Below are 17,262 nucleotides of genomic sequence, written 5' to 3'. Positions count from 1 at the left end.
CAAGAGACTGGCTGAGAAGCTTAAACGTGATACAGTGGTGTGTGCAAGCAGTGCTGCTTTTAGGACTCTAAACCTCAAAATAAACAGAAATTGTTAACACAGGTACACTGCTGCACCGTGTAACTGAACATAGCTCAGAATATGGATTAAAAGGTCAGCTTTTGCCTGTTCTTCCCCAGAAGATTGTGGTTAAATTCAATTCACCTAATGGTGCCAGAAAAATTCATGTTGGACATTTGCAACCCATCATCATAGGAAATTTTATTGAAAACCTAAAAGAAGGTTTAGGACAGCAAGTAAGAATAATAATTTATTTTTAAGCTGGGCATGGTGGTACATAACTTTAGTTTCAGCATTTGGGAGGCAGAGGCAGAAGAGATGAGTTTTGAGGCCATCCTGGTCTACAGAGAGTTCCAGAACAGCCAGGCCATACAAAACAATAACTTATTTTGGAGACTGGGGCATACTATTTCTGTCTGGTTATGAAGAAAAATTCAGTCCCATCCTTTACAGCATCTCTTTGAAGTTATGTAGAAATTAATAAAGAAACAACAAATGAGAAAAATAGTGCAAAACTGGTGCATGATTTCTTCCATCAACTAGAACTGAATGGCATGCAGGCACTTTCACTGTGGCAAAGAATTTGTCATTTGAGTACTTAGGGCACTTCATACTTACAAGTATCTAGGAATATACTGAGAGAGAGAGAGAGAGAGAGAGAGAGAGAGAGAGAGAGAGAGAGAGAGAGAGAGAGAGAGAGAGAGAGAGAGCCAGCCCACAGGAAACTTCCAACAGGGTTGAGTTCATATCTGTTATTATCCAGGACTTCAAAGGTTTTCCACAGTCATGGGAATACTGGCATCTTCCTACAATATACCCATGCCTGTCTTCATAGTTTTTGGATGTAGTTACCTCTATAGTCTCAACTTTACTTGTCTGTAAGAGCCATGGTCTGTTTCAATGCTCTAGCATCCTCTCAGGTTCAATGAGGTACTTTTTAATCCCTGGACCTGCAACTTAGGCACATTGTTAGTTACCTTCTAAGTCACCTTGCAGCTGTGACACACAAAACACTCCAAGTAAGATACTCTGCCTGAAGTGGCTGGGGCTGGACATATGTTCAAAGCTGTCTATTCTGTTCTAGCCAATGGAATAAAACTTCTTTGAATGACTCTGGTATGTAGGATGTAGTTTCTCATTAGTGGTTTTCTTTTAATGCAAAAAAAAAAAATGCCAACAAAATTGTATTGAATGGTCAAAAATAGTAACAAAATTTATAGATTATACAGTTTACTATAATTTTAAAGTTTTGGGGGATGTATGTGTGTTTACATGTGCAGAATGCATCCGCGTGCGTACGCATGTGCCAGCTTTGTGTTTACTGTTGCAGATACCTCAGGACTTGACTACTATACTTGGGAAGCATGTTCAGCCATGTCCTAAACTGCTGCTTCTTGGCTGCCAGCTTCTCTTTGCGTTTGGTGAGCTGGTGGTGCATGGCTCTCATATTCTTGGGCCACAGGTCCAGGAGCTTGTATTTTTGTCCTTGCACAATTTCTTGAGGTTTCCTGAGTTTGGCTAATGACAAGGAGAATACAGGAGACAGATGTGTGGACAACATGGATCTTGGAGAGCGTAACTGGGCAGTGCTACCTAACACATAAGCAATGTGCAGCTGGGAAAGCCACCTTCTGATCATGTTTCAGCAGCTCCTCTCCTCCTAGTCCTATAGTGGGCCTTGGGCCCACTCTGCTGCTTGCCACTGCCACTCCACTTGAGACCATGTATCTCACTGAAGCTGGAGCTCACGATTCAGGTAGACAGGATGGTCAGCAAGCTCTAATGATGCTCCTGACACTGCCTCCCCATCTATACTGAGATTAGATACATGCTGCTATACAATACTAAGCTGTGCTCAGTAGGTTCTGTGGAACATGAATTAAAGTTCTTAAGCTTATGTGACAATCACTTTACTAAGTTCTCTATAGTCCCTTTAAAACTTATTATAATAAAACCTAATATTTATTATAATTTTTATTTTTTATTTTTATGTGCATTGGTGTTAGACCTGCATGCTCAAGTGAGGGAATCAGATCCACTGGAACTTAAGTTACAGGCAGCTATGAGCTGCCAAATGGGTGGTGGGAGTTGAACCTGGGTCTTCCGAAAGAACAGTCAATATTCTTAACCGCTGAGCCATCTCTCTAGCCCCATAATTTTAAAGCAGTACAGATTTTTACTAATGGTCTACATAATTGATCTAATAGTTAACGAAATATCTGCCAATAAGAAAAAAAAAAAAATATATATATATATATATATATATTTTTTTTTGGAGCTCCCTCAGTCCTGGAACTAACTTTCTAGACCAGGCTGCCTTCAAACTCACAGAGATCCGCCTGCCTCTGCCTCCTGAGTGCTGGGATTAAAGGCATGCACCACTACTGCCTGGGATTATAAAATTTTTTTTTAGTTCCCCTTCCAAAGGGCCTCTATAACAAAAGAGGGGCTCTCTTTTTTTTTTTGTTTTTTGTTTTTAAAGTGAGGTATTCTACTATCACTGTACTATTTTTAGAGATTTTACAATCAAGACTGACAGTTATATACTTGTACTCTTAATATTCCTAATTTATGGGCACTGAGAATATGAGGTTTACAGGTTAATCCAAGCCCCAGCGGCTAATGAAAAGGCTTCCTGAAATGTGTCCATACAGCAAGCTCACAAAGGCTCATAGCATAGTGTGTTCTTACTAATACTGCAGGAGACCCTAGCCCATGGACCCTGAGATAGGAGAGAGGTTTAAGAAAACCCAAACACACACAAGTGATGTCAAATGGAAACTGTACTAATTTTCCTCACTGTTTTGCACCAAGTATAGCAGTTACAGATTTTAAATAAAGGGTTCTATGGAAGCCTTTTAACTATTTCAGAAAAGACCGCTTTCTGAGGAACAGACTCACTTCTTTCCTTTAGTTGCCCCTGAGTAGAAGCCTCAGTGCAGCCAACCCCAAAGTCCAACCATAACCTAATGAAAGGACTTGGCTTCAAGAGTATCCTACCAGAAAACAAAACTCTGCAGGAATACCTGGAATCCTAGATACCCACATGGAAATTCTAAACCACCCCAAACTGTGTGTCCTTGACTTTGAACAAAATGATTCTCTTCAAAAATTCTGGGATGCATTATTAGCAACTACTAATGGTGTAAACTTTAAATCCACAATGGAGACACCAATTAGCTGATTCCCAACAATATTAAGTCTTTAAAGTCTTTCATTTTCCTTTAACAAGAAGGCAATACTGTGCTGTTGATGCACTGCTTTGCAAAGCTCTGTCAGCACTTACTATGTCAGGTGCAACCCTGAAAAAACAGCAACAGTAAGGCAGACACAACTTCACCTTACCAGAAGTCACTATCTATTAAGTATGAAAAACATGGATACAGAATTATACAAACACTTAATTAATTACAATGTGGTAGTTAATACTATAAAAAGAAACTCCTAACTAGCATGCAATCATGAAATGCCTGTACAATACTGGACTTCAATTCTTTAACTACAAATTTATAAATTGTTCTATGAATGACTTTCTAAGATCCCTTTAATGAATCAGTTTTATAAATGTAAAAGTATGAAACTTCACTTTCAGACTTCCATTTTGATATGTTTACATTTATGAAATCAATCAGCAATGGGGGCAGTGAACAAGCTTAATAAAGGCACATTGCTGACAACTTCCATTTTATTCCCAGAGTTCATATAAAGGTGGAAAGAGAACTGACTCTGACTCCACAAAGTTGTACTCTCATTTCCATATGAACTCTAAGGCATAAGTGTGCAGACAGACAGACAGACACACACACACAAACAAATAATAAATTAAAAAAGAATATCAGCAATATAATTTCCCAATACATGATGGATTTTTTTGACACAAAAATGTTAAATACTATGCAGAGTAATCCTACTGTTACAAATTTAAGTTCAAAGTTCAGACATAAAAATATTGTGAAATTCTAGCCTAATTTCTAAGTAATAAATGGGGAAAAGTACATCCACAATTATCTATCTGTATGGGAATTACCTCTGAGAACTTTTTGAGATGGGAATTCCAAGGTGAAACAAAACTCAACAGATGATCTGATGATCATCACACTAGGCCAGGTTTCCTGTCAGCTGATTTGCTTCCAAGGAGATTCTGATGTGCACTGAATGCTTCAGAGTACAACAAGGAAGAAAAACCTACCTGTGTGGCTTTGTCCCTCATGCAGGGCGTGGCTTGCCCTCGACTCTCTCGGGGCCAGTGCCCAGCAAGGTATGGAGCTGCAAGCGTATCCAGGGAGGAAGTGCGCCTGATAATGCTGGAGGGACTTGAGGAAGGTGGGCGTGTCTTGTCACCTAGGTATAAAGCAAAAGCATATTTAAAAAAAAAAAAAAAAGTTTAGGAGGAAAAGAAAAAACTAAGTTTTACACTTTATAGAAGTTCTTCATCTTAAATATGTAAAAGTAAACAAACGAATAAGCTAATGTGCAAAACCACAGTGTAAAAGTCCTCAACTGAAGAGGTATGGGCAGACAGCTATCCTTGCCAATAAAGCCTGATGACCTGAGAAACCACATAAAGATGGAAGTAAAGAATCAACTCTACAAAGTTGTCTTTGGATCTTCACAGGCACACAAACTAGGACATGTGTGTGCCTACATATATGTATCATAATTCATATACATAATAATAATAAACAATTTTAAAAGGACTCCTGGGGTTGGACATATAGCTCAGCAATAAATAAAGCACTAACATTCGTGAGGCTCTATAGTTGATCCTATTTCAAATACATAAATAAAAACAATGGTGTTGCACACTTTTAATCCCAGCACTCAGGAGGCAGAGGCAGGTGGATCTCTGTGAGTTCAAGGTCACACTGCTCTACAGAGCAAGTTCCAGGACAGGCTCCAAGGCTACATAGAGAAACCCTATCTCAAACCCCCACCCCCCAAAAAGTAAAAAGAAAACCCAACATTAAACATTAAATAAAGTTTTAAAAAATTTGTAGGCTAGGGGTGATAGCACAAGTGTTTAATCCCAGCACCTGGAAGGCTAAGGCAGGAGGATCTCTGTGAGTTTAAAGACAGACTGGTCTGCAATACAACAAGTTCTAGGTCAACAATGGCTATATATTAAGCAAGCTCCTGTCTGAAAACAAACACCAAAAACCAAAAAAAGAAGGGGGGGCTGAAAGAATGAATTAGTGAACTGAGAGATGTAAAATAAATTACTTAAAAAGGTAACACATGAAATAAAAATACAAATAAAACTTAAGAAATGGAGGGGCAAACTAATGAGACATTTATTACAACATGTACAAAAGGTAAATTCAAAAAGAGAAATCAGTAAGAAGATAATGTTCAAAAGGATAATGATTGTTTTCCAGAACTGATGAAAGATATGTATGGTCTTCAGATGAAACTGAAGCAGGATCTAGACATGCCATGGTGAAACTACACACTCTTGCAGATTAAAAACAAAAAACAAACAAAGGCAAACAGAAAACCCTTAAAGCCACACAAGAGGAAAAAGAGGACTAGCTCTGTCAGCAAGAGCAGAGGGCAAGGGCTGAAGACAGAGATAACTCCAAGGAATAAGAAAACAATTGGGCTGGAGAGACAGCTCAGAAGTTAAGAGCACTGACTGCTCTTCCAAAGATCCTGAGTTCAATTCCCAGCAACCACATGGTGGCTCACAACCATCCTTTATGAGATCTGGCGCCCTCTTCTGGTGTGCAGATATACATGGAAGCAGAATGTCGTATACATAATAAATAAATAAAATCTTTTGAAAAGAAAGAAAGGAAGGAAGAAAGAAAGAGAAAGAAAGAAAGAGAAAGAAAGAAAGAAAGAAAGATTTAAATTTGATACAAGATGGCTCAGCAAGTAAAGCATTTGTCACCAAGCCTGGCAACCTGTTCAATCCCTAGGGCCCACATGCTGAAAGCAGAAAACCCACTCCCTCAAGTTGTTCTCTAACCTCCACACATCTGTTGTGGTACATGCACACCCACACACAACACAAAGGATGAAACCCTGATAATCAGACAAAGATGACTAACAACCAAAGACAATCTCTGACAAAATTATTTTTTAAGGAAAATAACACAGAAGGAAACTTAGCCCGGTGTTGGTGGCAAACGCCTTTAATTCCAGCACTCGGGAGGCAGAGGCAGGTGGATCTCTGTGAGTTCCAGACCAGCGTCCAAAGCCACAGAGAAACCCTGTCTCGGAAAAACAAAAAAAAAAGAAAACAAAACAAAACAAAAAAAACAAAAACAACAACAACAACAAAAAAAAAACAAGAAGGAAACTAAATGAAGTCTAAGAAACACCAGAGCCAACCAAGCAGTAAGCTTGTGAAAAAGGTATTTGCTGTAACGCAACACACGGTAACTACTAATTCAGAGATCTTAAAAACAGAATCAAACCAAAGTACTAGATAACAATAAGAGAATTAAGACTGGAATAAAGAAAAAAACATAGGATTCAGCCTCGGGAATGTTTAACTGTTGGCACCAACTCTGAAAACACAGTGAGCATGTGCCAATATTCAGCTTCAAACTGCTACTACATGGTAAATTTCCCCTAAAGCTTGTTGGCCCCAAGAACTCAGCTACTTTTTATCTTGTAAATGCCCTTGACCATTTGTGACCCAAAACTAGGGTTTCTTCAGAATCATAAAAGAACTCTCCATAAGCAAATTGAAGGGACTGAGCCAGAGCGAGGGGGAGAAGACAAGTCCTAAGAAAGACATCACAGAGCACACACAGAGGCAGGTGTTAATGGGAGGACTCCAGAAGGGAGACATTTACCACTAAAAGAGTATCACTTTTAATATGTAAATACAAAGCAATTAGAGCATCAGAGGGATTATAGAAACCTGACCCAAATTTAATCATTAATAACCCGTTCTTCACATCTGTGTATCATTTATTTACCACCAGTTGAATAGGCATTCTCCCCATTTGAAAAACCAGACATGGTAGGCATGGGGTGGAGGGAGGAAATAGACAGTGACTTGTTGCTGAGTGGCCAGCTACTTGCTGTAATATTAAGATTTGAATCCAGGTTTCTTAGGGTTCTTCAGACCAATGCACATTCCTGCACCCCACTCTAAATCTACCAAATCAAAATCTATAGGGAGCAAGGTGGTGGTGGTGGTGGAGGTGGAGGTGGTGGTGGTGGTGGTGGTGGTGGTGGTGGTGGTGGTGGTGGTGGCGGTGGCGGTGGCGGCGGCGGCATTGGCAGCAGTGGAGAGGGCGCACACCTTTAATCCCATCACTCAATAGGCAAAGACAAGCAGATCTCTGAGTTCAAGGCCACCCAGTCTACAGAGTGAGTTCCAGGACAGCCAGGGCTGTTATACAGAGAAACCATGTCTTGAAAAAATATCTCACCCAGGCGGTGGTGGTGCACGCCTTTAATCCCAGCAATCGGGAGGCAGAGACAGGCAGATTTCTGTGAGTTCGAGACCAGCCTAGTCTACAAGAGCTAGTTCTAGGACAGTCTCCAAAGCTACAGAGAAACCCTGTCTTGGGGGGGAAAATAATCTCTAGGGAGTGTGCCCAGGAGTTTTCCACAGAAGTGATTATTTCCTTGGCACCCAACAAAATCTTTTCTCAAAGACACCCTATGTCAACCTCTGGCCTGCCTACCTACACACACACACACACACACACACACACACACACACACACACTCTCTCTCTCTCTCTCTCTCTCTCTCTCTCTCTCTCTCTCTCTTAAAAATGTACAAATGCATTCACTATACACACCAGAAGAAATAGCGTTCACCATAAAGAACCTACTAATTGATAACTAGAGTTCTAATTGATAACTAGTTCAAACTTTTGTTTATATTTTAATTACGTAACAAAACAAATCTTAATAAATCAACCTAACTTTAGTGCCTTTTAGCACCACACATATGAGTTTTGTTTGTTTGTTTCCAAGACAGGGTTTCTTCTCTGTGTAGCCCTGGCTGGCCTCAAACTCAAGAGATCTTCCTGCCTCTGCCTCTCCCAAATCCTGGGATTAAAGAAAGGTGTGAGCCACCACCACACCCAGCATTTTTTGTTGTTTTATTTGTTTGTTTGGCCTAAGTACTGTTTTTGTAAAACTAAGATAATGATGAAAAGACATAAAACTTAAAACTATTAGGTTTTGAGATTTTTCATTATATCTGAGTTTAGGGAGGGTACAGGCCATAGTGCGAATCTGGTCTTCACCCCTTTATATATAGTTAGTATACTACTAATTTGCATGTGCTTTTTTTTTTTTTACTTTAAGTACCTGGATTTTTATTTTATTTTATTTTAATACACAGTCTGTATTGTAAATAGACTGAATTGTATGGAAAATGAAATAGCAAATAAATTAGACCCATGTTTAAAACAGAAGGTCAGCTAAATGTTCAAACTTAAGGCTATCACGGACACATCGATTCCACAGTCTTCTTTAGAAGGTTGAAGTCTTTCAAATACAACTTTGCTATGAACTGGTCTAGACAGCAACAGCAAATGGGAATGCTTAACAGGGGTGATGATCAGGGACACATTTCCTCAGTGCTGCTTTGATGATGTTTGATTGTACTTTTTTGTTGTTTTGATTTTTCAAGACAAGGTTTCTCTGTGTAGCCCTGGCTGTCCTAGACTCACTCTGTAAACCAGGCTGACCTTGAATTCAGAGATCTGCCTGCCTCTGCCTCCCGAGTGCTGTGTGCCACCATCAACCATCTTGCAAGTACATTTTTGAATAGTTAGAAAAAGAATCAACTTATTCTTAAAAATAGAAAATATGTAAGATTCAAATTTAGTGTCCATAAATAAAATTTTATTGGAACAGACATTTGCATATTGTGCCTGGTTGCTTCTGTGCTATGAAGACAATGTTAGGAATATGCAGCAAAGACCTAATGTGGTGCTCTCACAGCCTCACAGTGCTGCTCAATGTTTTGTCATTCACAATGACAAAGTTACACTGTGCATAACTTATCTGGACAGAACACCATATTCAAGGATATCAATGTAAAATATCCACACAGTCTCCTTATGCTGCTCTAAGAGGTTGTGGGAGAGGCCTAGCTGGAAGAAGTGGGGTCCCCAGGGGGCCTTGAAGTTTACAGTCCTGCCAGTTTGCTGCTGTGTCTACTTCTTGATCTGTCTGGATATGAGCAGGCTCCTGCTGCCACCAACCCAAACTCCAGCCAAGATGGACTGCATAACCTCAAACTGTGCTAAATAAATTCTCCTTCAGCAGGGCTGTGGTGGCACACGCCTTTAATCCCAGCACTCGGGAGGCAGAGGCAGGGGGATCTATGTGAGTTCTAGACCAGCCTGGTCTACAAGTGCTAGTTCCAGAAACCCTGTCTCGAAAAACAAAAATAAAATAAAATAAAAAAATAAATAAATTCTCCTTCACTGTTTTTTTTTTTTATGCACTTCATAACAATGAGGAAAGTAACCAACACAGAAGATGACAGTAAAATCTCATTCTAGGTCAGTTTTAACAGATGAGCATTGTGCAACTGATTTGTGATACAGAACTCTGAAACAAAATAAATTAAAATGTTACCCCCCCCAAAAAAAATTCCCCTTTCCCTTTTCTACTAAGAAATGTCTGGAGAAAGAAGGCTCGGAAGGTTAAAAGCACTTGCCACCAAGCCTATCAACTGGAGCTTAAACTCTGGAACCCACACGACGGGAGGACTCCTATACGTTGCCCTCTGACCACCTGCATACTCTGGCAGACAGACTCCCAACACACCCACACACACACACACACACACACACACACACACACACACACACACACACACACACACACACACAACCACTTTGAAATTTCATGAACTAAAAATATATGAAAAATTGTTTTCTCTTTTTCATTTAAGCACCTACATTATTAAATAATGTGCTGGCTAGTTTTATGTCAACTTCACACAATCTAGAGTCATCGGAGAGAAGAAAATGCCTCCATAAAATCTGTAGGCAAACCTGTAGGGCATTGTCTTAGTGACTGGTGGGGAGAACCAGAGCCACTGTGGTTGTCCTGGGTTCTCTAAGAAAGCAGGCTGAACAAGCCGTGGGGAGCAAGCCAGTAAGCAGCACCCCTCTATGGCCTCTGCATTAGCTCTTGCCTCCAGGTTCCTACCCTGTCCTGACTTCCTTCAATGATTAACAGTGATGTGGAAGAGTAAGCCAAATAAATAAACTCCTTCCTTCCCAACTTGCTTTTGGTCATGGTGTTTCGTCGAATCAATAGTAACCCTAAGACAGTGCCAAATAAAATAACTAGTAAATACTGCATGCCTGGCACTGATCAAGGCTCTAGAAAAATAGTGAGGAAAAGACAAAGAACCTGAAAGCTGTACTAGCAGTCTTTAAGTCACCACTTCTCTAACTATCACAACTCAGCACAAAACTGTAGCCAGGCATGCCCCCAGGTTCCTGCCCAATTTGAGTTCTTGCCTTCAATGATGAACAGAACTGTGGAAGTGTAAGCCAAATAACCCTTTCCTCTCCTACTTGCTTGTTGCCAAATATCTCTGGATTTTGCCTCAGGGCCTGGTTCAGTATAGAAGTCTGCTGGTCCCTGGTTTACACTGCCTTACTTTACTGTGTCTTGGTGTCTATAGAAATACCTAATACCTTTTTCTTTGTTTCCTGTTTTGTTCCCCCCCAACCCCGTCAGGTGAGTGTAATTGTGGTTAATTTATGTATAAGTTTAATCCTAATATGGGCTTTATTTTTTTTCTTCTTCTAGATATGGTGTTGCCCAAGCAGGTCTCGACTTCTGGCTCAAGCTACCCTCTGGTTTCAGCTTCTCAACTATTGAGTTCAATGGTACATGCCATATTTACCTTTAAAAATAGTAAATACAGGGCTAGGGGAAGTAGATGGCTGTCAGTAAAGCATCTGTCATTCAAGTATGAGGACCTGAGTTCATATCTCCACGTAAAAAACTATTATGGTGGTGTGTACTTATAATCCCAGTGCTGCAAAGGAAGCAGGAAGAATCCTGTGGGGCTTGCTGGCCCCAAGCTAGCCAAACATTGAGTTCCAGGTTCAGTGAGAGACGTGATCTCAAAAAATAAGGTGAGGGTAATTAAGCATAACTGCCTATATGCACTCACAAGCATGTGTGCATGTATACAAATACAAAGGGCACAAAGAAACACCTAAGATTATATTAACACTGTTATCATTCCAGTTCTACATAATGGCCAGTATCTTGCTCTTCATAAGGCCATGTGTGATAAAGTATAAAAGTTTAGTTACAAAAGACTCATCTCCACTAACAAAATAGTTACAGCAGCTGTGTGTGTAAACATCACAAGAGCTACTTCAACATGTCTCAGACAGTAATTTGCTTTCACAATGGCAATTATTTCACTAAAGCAAAGCTTGTGTAAAAAGCTGTCACAAAGAAACCTTGTCTTGAAAAACCAAAAGATATCTCTAACTATCTCTCCATGTAATACAACTTTTTATAGCATGTTTTGATTCAACAAAATAGAAATGTCATGTCCATAAAGTCAAGAAAATATGTACCCGAACTACTGTGAGAAATGAAAGCAGTAAGTACACTTGTTCATATGTGTTCTAACTAAATGAGACAGCTAGGTGTCTCATCAAGAGGCAAAAAGAACATACACAATTATGCAAACTTGTGTAATGTATATTCATGGAAAGTTGAGCAGGTAAAAAAGTTGTCTGGCAAACTTCTTCACCAATAAGAGGAGTCACTGCTTCAGTTCCTGTCAGCAACCTAATCAAACCAACGTTACAAATGGGCCTGCTTTCATTTCAAGGACTGCCAATTACCCAAAAGTTAGTTCTACCAAACCTCCCCAGATCATTGGAAGTATTGTTTTTATAATCACACAGAGAAAGGAAGAGTTACATACAGTCACAAGTAAAATCCTAAACATTTTTCTGTGGCCAATGAGATGGCACCACTGTACAGGCACTTGTCACTAGGTCTAATGATCTGAATTTGATCCCAAGACCCACATGTCAGAAGGCAAGAACTGACCCTTAACTTGTCCTCTGACTTCCACGTGTGCACACACACACAAGTAAATAAATGCAGTAACAAAAATAACTTTAAAAGGGGCTGGAGAGGTGGCTCAGTGGTTAAAAGTACATACTGGTCTTCTGGAGAACTGAATCTAAGACCCAGAAAACACCTCCAGCAGTCTCTAGCTCCAGGGGACCCAATGCCTCTGGCCTCCACAGGAACCTGCACTCATGCACAGACCCACCCCCCACAGACACACAACCATATACATAATTTAAAATAATAAGAATAAATCTTTCTTAAAATCTTTTAAAATACTGGACATTTTCTGTCTTGAACCTCACCCCTTGCCTTAAACCACTCATTTAAACATTTATTAAAGCCTATTGGGCAATGGTAAACCCCGGAAAATATAAATAAGTCGCAGCCTGCTGAAAACGGTTTATAGACCTACTTTGTCATTATTTTCTTTCAATCTAAGTTCTGAAAACTGACAAATTTGTTGCCCTAATTAATTATAAGGGGGTGGGGGTAAGGAATCTTGAAGAAAAGATGATCAAAGATTCCCAGCCTCAGTGAACAAAGGCTGCATTTATAAAAAGTCCAGAGGAAGAGCCTTTGATAGCTGAAGAGACCCTTTTACCATCTGGTAGATTGTTATCTTCAGCCCCAATCCCTCTTGAGCCTTGCCAGTGGCAGTCTCCAGAGTGTGCCAAGCCTCCAGGTCTTTTGCTCTGCTTGGGTCACCCTCATACCCTTTCTTTATTTGGTTAATTCATGTTCAACCTTTCAATCTCAGTTCAGAAGTCATTCCTCTAGAAAATCTTCCTTAAACAGCCACCCACACCCAAGAAACAAAAGCTAGGTCAAAATCTCTGTAAATGGCCAACAGGGGAAAATACTAATGTCTTCTTAGTTACAAGGAAAATCACTTATCCCAAATGTGGTGGACTTGATATGCAGGAAAGAGAATGCCTTCCATCAACAATAAATTCAGACACTTTTCTATTCAAAGTAAATCCAAACAATGACTCAAACATGCTTAACTTGTTCTTTAAAACACAAAGCCTGTGAAAAGACCATGTACAGCAAGGTGTGGCACTGCAATTTTCAATCAATGCCTTGGGCTCTGGAATTCAGAGCTCCCAATTATCAGTTCCAGACAAACTGGTTCTTTGTAACTTCAGTGACACCAACACAGCATCTGAAATCATGACCTCTAGATATTCCTTTACACAAGATCTGTGGCCCTTGCTATGTTGTGTTAGATCTGCATACCTGTAGAACTTCTATTATACACTTGTTCGGAAAGGAGGAAAACTTTTCCTTTTCAAGTGTAAAAATGGAGGATTGTAAGTAAACCTAACAGCACCTACCCTACCCAAATTTCCAACAGGCCATCTTCTAGTGATAGCTCAGTGGTTAAGAGCACTGGCTGCTCTTCCATAGGACCTGATTTCAATTTCCAGCAACTACATGTGGCTCACAAACACCTTTAGCTCCAGTTCCAGGGATCCAATGCCCTCTTCTGATCTCTTTTTCCAAGCAGTACACATAACAAACATGCAGGCAAAACATCCATACATATAAAATAAAAATAATTTAAAACACTGGATCTAGGACTGAACCTTTAATACAGGGCATTTCGGGGATATTACAGCAGAAATGGTCCCCCTTTCTCCTTGGTAATATTCCTAACGTCCATTCTTTCCTTCCTTTGGCAGGGTCCTTGTAGCCCAGGCTGGCTTCAAACTCACTATGGAACAGTGGCTGGCCTTAAAACTTGTGATCCTCAGGCCTCCACCTACCAAGTGATGGGGTTACAAGTATACATTACCACATCCAGTTGATAATCTGCATTTTTGTTTGTTTTTGTTTTTTGAGACAGGGTTTCTTATAGCTTTGGAGGCTGTCCTGGAACTCACTGTGTAGACCAGGCTGGCCTCAAACTCACAGAGATCCGCCTTCCTCTGCCTCCCGAGTGCTGGGATTAAAGGTGTGCACCACCAACGCCCAGCTGATAATCTATTTTTAATTGAACTGTTTAGACCAATAAATGTAGTCATGTTAATCTACAAAGTTGCTATTTATTTTTTCTCTGTCCCATTGTCTGTTCTTTCTTCCCCTTTTCCTAACTTTGGCTAGTTAAATATCTACAGACACACTAACTATATTTTTCTTTGAAGTTTTACTTAATTACTCTAGAGCTTTTTACCATATGCACACTTACCTTATCACAGTATGTCTTCAAATTAAATTATGTAACTACATACAACATAAGACCCTTAAGACAATGTATTTAAAAAATAAAAAAAAAAACTATGTGTAAGCAGATACCTAGGCAGCTTAAAGGGCCCTGTGTTGTGTGTCCACGTCATGGCTATATCACTCATTACGGAGCTACGTAGGGACTCAGTGTGCATGTGCGATCTCCCCCTTTTAATCCTGTGCTCTCTATAGTCCATTTCTCTCTCGAATTTCTACTTTAAGCAAAAGAATAATACGATGTATTTCCATTACTGCTCTCTGTCCTTTCTATCATTGTCATATCTTATGCATACATTATACAGCCACAGTATAATTCTGTAATAAAGCAATTACCTTGTAAAGAAATCAAATAATAATAAAAATGCATTTATCTCATTCATCTGCTACTTCTGGTATCCTTTATTCCTTTGTAAGATAAGTTTCCATCTGATACCATTTTCCTTCCCAACAAAGAACCACCTTTATTTCTTGTAGGATAATTTACCATGTATGAAAAAGTATACAACCTTTGAAGGTTTTTTGGCTGTGTGTGGTATTCAATATGGATTTACAATTTTATCTCCTAGCATTTCAAAATATTCCACTATGTTTTCTGTCTTATATTGATTTTGCCAGGAAACCTGTAATCTTTTGTTGTTCTTCAGTAACATTTTCTTAGCTATTTTTATTCATCACAAGTTCTCAGCTGTTTGGCAACAGCTTAAATGATCTTCTGTGTGTTTACTCTTCTCGGGATTAACTGAATTTCAACCAATTAGTTTAGTTTTTTATAAAGGTGAAAATTTTCAATTATCCTTTTAAAAATTCTCTTTTCCCCCACCTTTCTTCTGGAAGTACAATTGCACCTATATTGTTCTTTGAGTCTTTGGTTTTTACAAACATGTACTAAGGAATTTAAAGATACTATGGCATTTGGTATTTACAACAACCTGGGAAGACTGGGACTCTTTTTGGTCGTTGTTTGAGGAAGGATTTCTCTGTGTAACAATTCTGGCTGTCCTAAAACTAGTTTTGTAGACCAGAGATTCGCCTGCCCTTCCAAGTGCTAGGATTAAAGGCGTGCGCCACCACAGTGTGGCATGAGTCTTTGTTTTTTTTAGGTTGTTTCTATCATTATTTAAGCCTTCAAGTTCAATGATTGTTTTCTTAAATCAGTCTCCACAAAATCCCCTGAGCTCCACACACATACACTCTTCTCATTCTCTCTCACACACACACACCTCTCTACCCCCCCTCCCTCTCTCTCTCTCTCTCACACACACACACACACACACACACACACACACACACAAACCCCTAAATAAAATGTTTATTTCATTTATTTCTTTGATTCTACCATCTCTTTCTCTTCATTACAGTTCTCTTCATTACATATTCTCGAATTCAGTAAATTGCTTTAATAGATTCCAAGACAGGGTTTCTCTGTGTAGCTTTGGATCCTATCCTGGCCTGGTACTCAGAGATACACCTGCCTCTGCCTCACAAATGCTGGGATTGAAGGCATGTGCCACCACCACCAGGTCAAGTATTAAGTATTTGGATTTTTCCGTAAAGATTGTTGGACTTTATTTTGAAAGTCAGTTACAAAATATGTAGATTAGTTTTGACCTTTTAAAGCTTGTTTGATCTTACTTTAAGAAAAAAAAATGGGAATAACCCTTTCTCTAGAATTTAACCCTACTATCAAGGCATGGTCCTTCTGGAGATTGTAAAAAACATGTGCACGATCAAAATATCACTCTTGGTGGTCAGTATTTAAACAATACCCAGCTTGGAAAGTCTTCACTGTAGAAGTCCCTCAGGTCATTCCTTGTCCAACCTCAAGGGAGTTGCTTGGTACACAAGTTCTACATTACTCCTTTAGCAAAGACTGAAGGAGACTCTTCTGAAGATTTTGTCTCTTTTTCTTGCAACTCCCTTTCCTGTGAAACCTGGTCCAGCTCTTTCCAGTTACTGCAACCTCCCTCAAGTCTATTTTCTATGCTATCAATCTAATCAGGAACCACATTCTGAGACGCCCCTGCATGCACTGTGAAGGGCACACAAGCCAGTTAAAGATGGCGCCGAGGGGAAGTCAGGAGGGGCCAGTCCTGAGATGCTTACAAAAAGGGGTAACTGGTTGCCAAGATCGAACCAATGAGGTCACTGCATGAACCACTCATGTTCATTAGGTAAAGCATAGGGCGCCTAGGCACATGATAGGCTGACCTTTTAAACCATTGGCTAGCTGTGTTTCCTGCTATGCTGTTTTTTGCTTTATGCCTTGCTGTGGGGCAATAAACGAGTTCCTGCTTGACTAGACTCCTCACTGCGTCTGATTGTCTCTGGGATCCTGGGAGGCTGGGGAACAGGCAAGCAGTGCACTTACCCGTCCTCCGTGGTTGGGCTAAGACCCTGCACACTGTAGTCTGAATGTGTCTTCTGGATAAAGCCCAGAGCAATCAGAGTTCACCTTATGACAAGTGTCACTCCTCTCAGGAATCACATTCCCATAGGTTCTGTGTGTGATATCTGAATATAGCTAGCTCACCACTCCTCAGAAAAGCAGTCTGTTCCAAAATCTTAAGAAACAGTGTAAAGCTTACCTAAGCATGTGGGCTGGCACATTGGGCTCTCTGGGCACTGTCACCCAAGTATCATCACTACTCTCAGCACTTCAGAATTTTCCTCCCCAGCAGTCCCTTTTCACACTGTTCACTCTCATACCTGCATGTTGCAAAGCTATTTTGTACACTCACAAACACACAGCTGCTTCCTATCTTTTGTTCAGTTTTCTCTTCGTTTACCACAGGAGAGACAATTTCACCATCACAGCCAGAAGCAAAGTATCTCCATGTCCAAGTGCTCATACTTCAAATTCAACTGGTTTACGATTTGTCATCTGAAACTATAAACCAATCTTTCTCTTCAGGAATTGGTTTAT

The 17,262-nt window shown here is 39.9% G+C and overlaps 1 protein-coding gene across 1 annotated transcript in view; it reads right to left on the bottom strand.

Annotated features, from left to right (window-relative positions):
* The window catches only part of Fam117b (family with sequence similarity 117 member B), an 84,481-nt gene that overhangs the window by 41,458 nt on the left and 25,761 nt on the right, over positions 1–17,262 (bottom strand). The window contains 1 exon segment of the mRNA XM_027396999.2: positions 4,250–4,401. Coding sequence (XP_027252800.1) covers positions 4,250–4,401 — 152 coding nt within the window.

The sequence above is a fragment of the Cricetulus griseus genome, chromosome 2 (genome assembly GCF_003668045.3).
Source record: "Cricetulus griseus strain 17A/GY chromosome 2, alternate assembly CriGri-PICRH-1.0, whole genome shotgun sequence".
Classification (NCBI taxonomy): Eukaryota; Metazoa; Chordata; class Mammalia; order Rodentia; family Cricetidae; genus Cricetulus; species Cricetulus griseus.
Note: the sequence above shows the minus strand (reverse complement) of the source record. Positions and strands in the feature narration are given on the sequence as shown.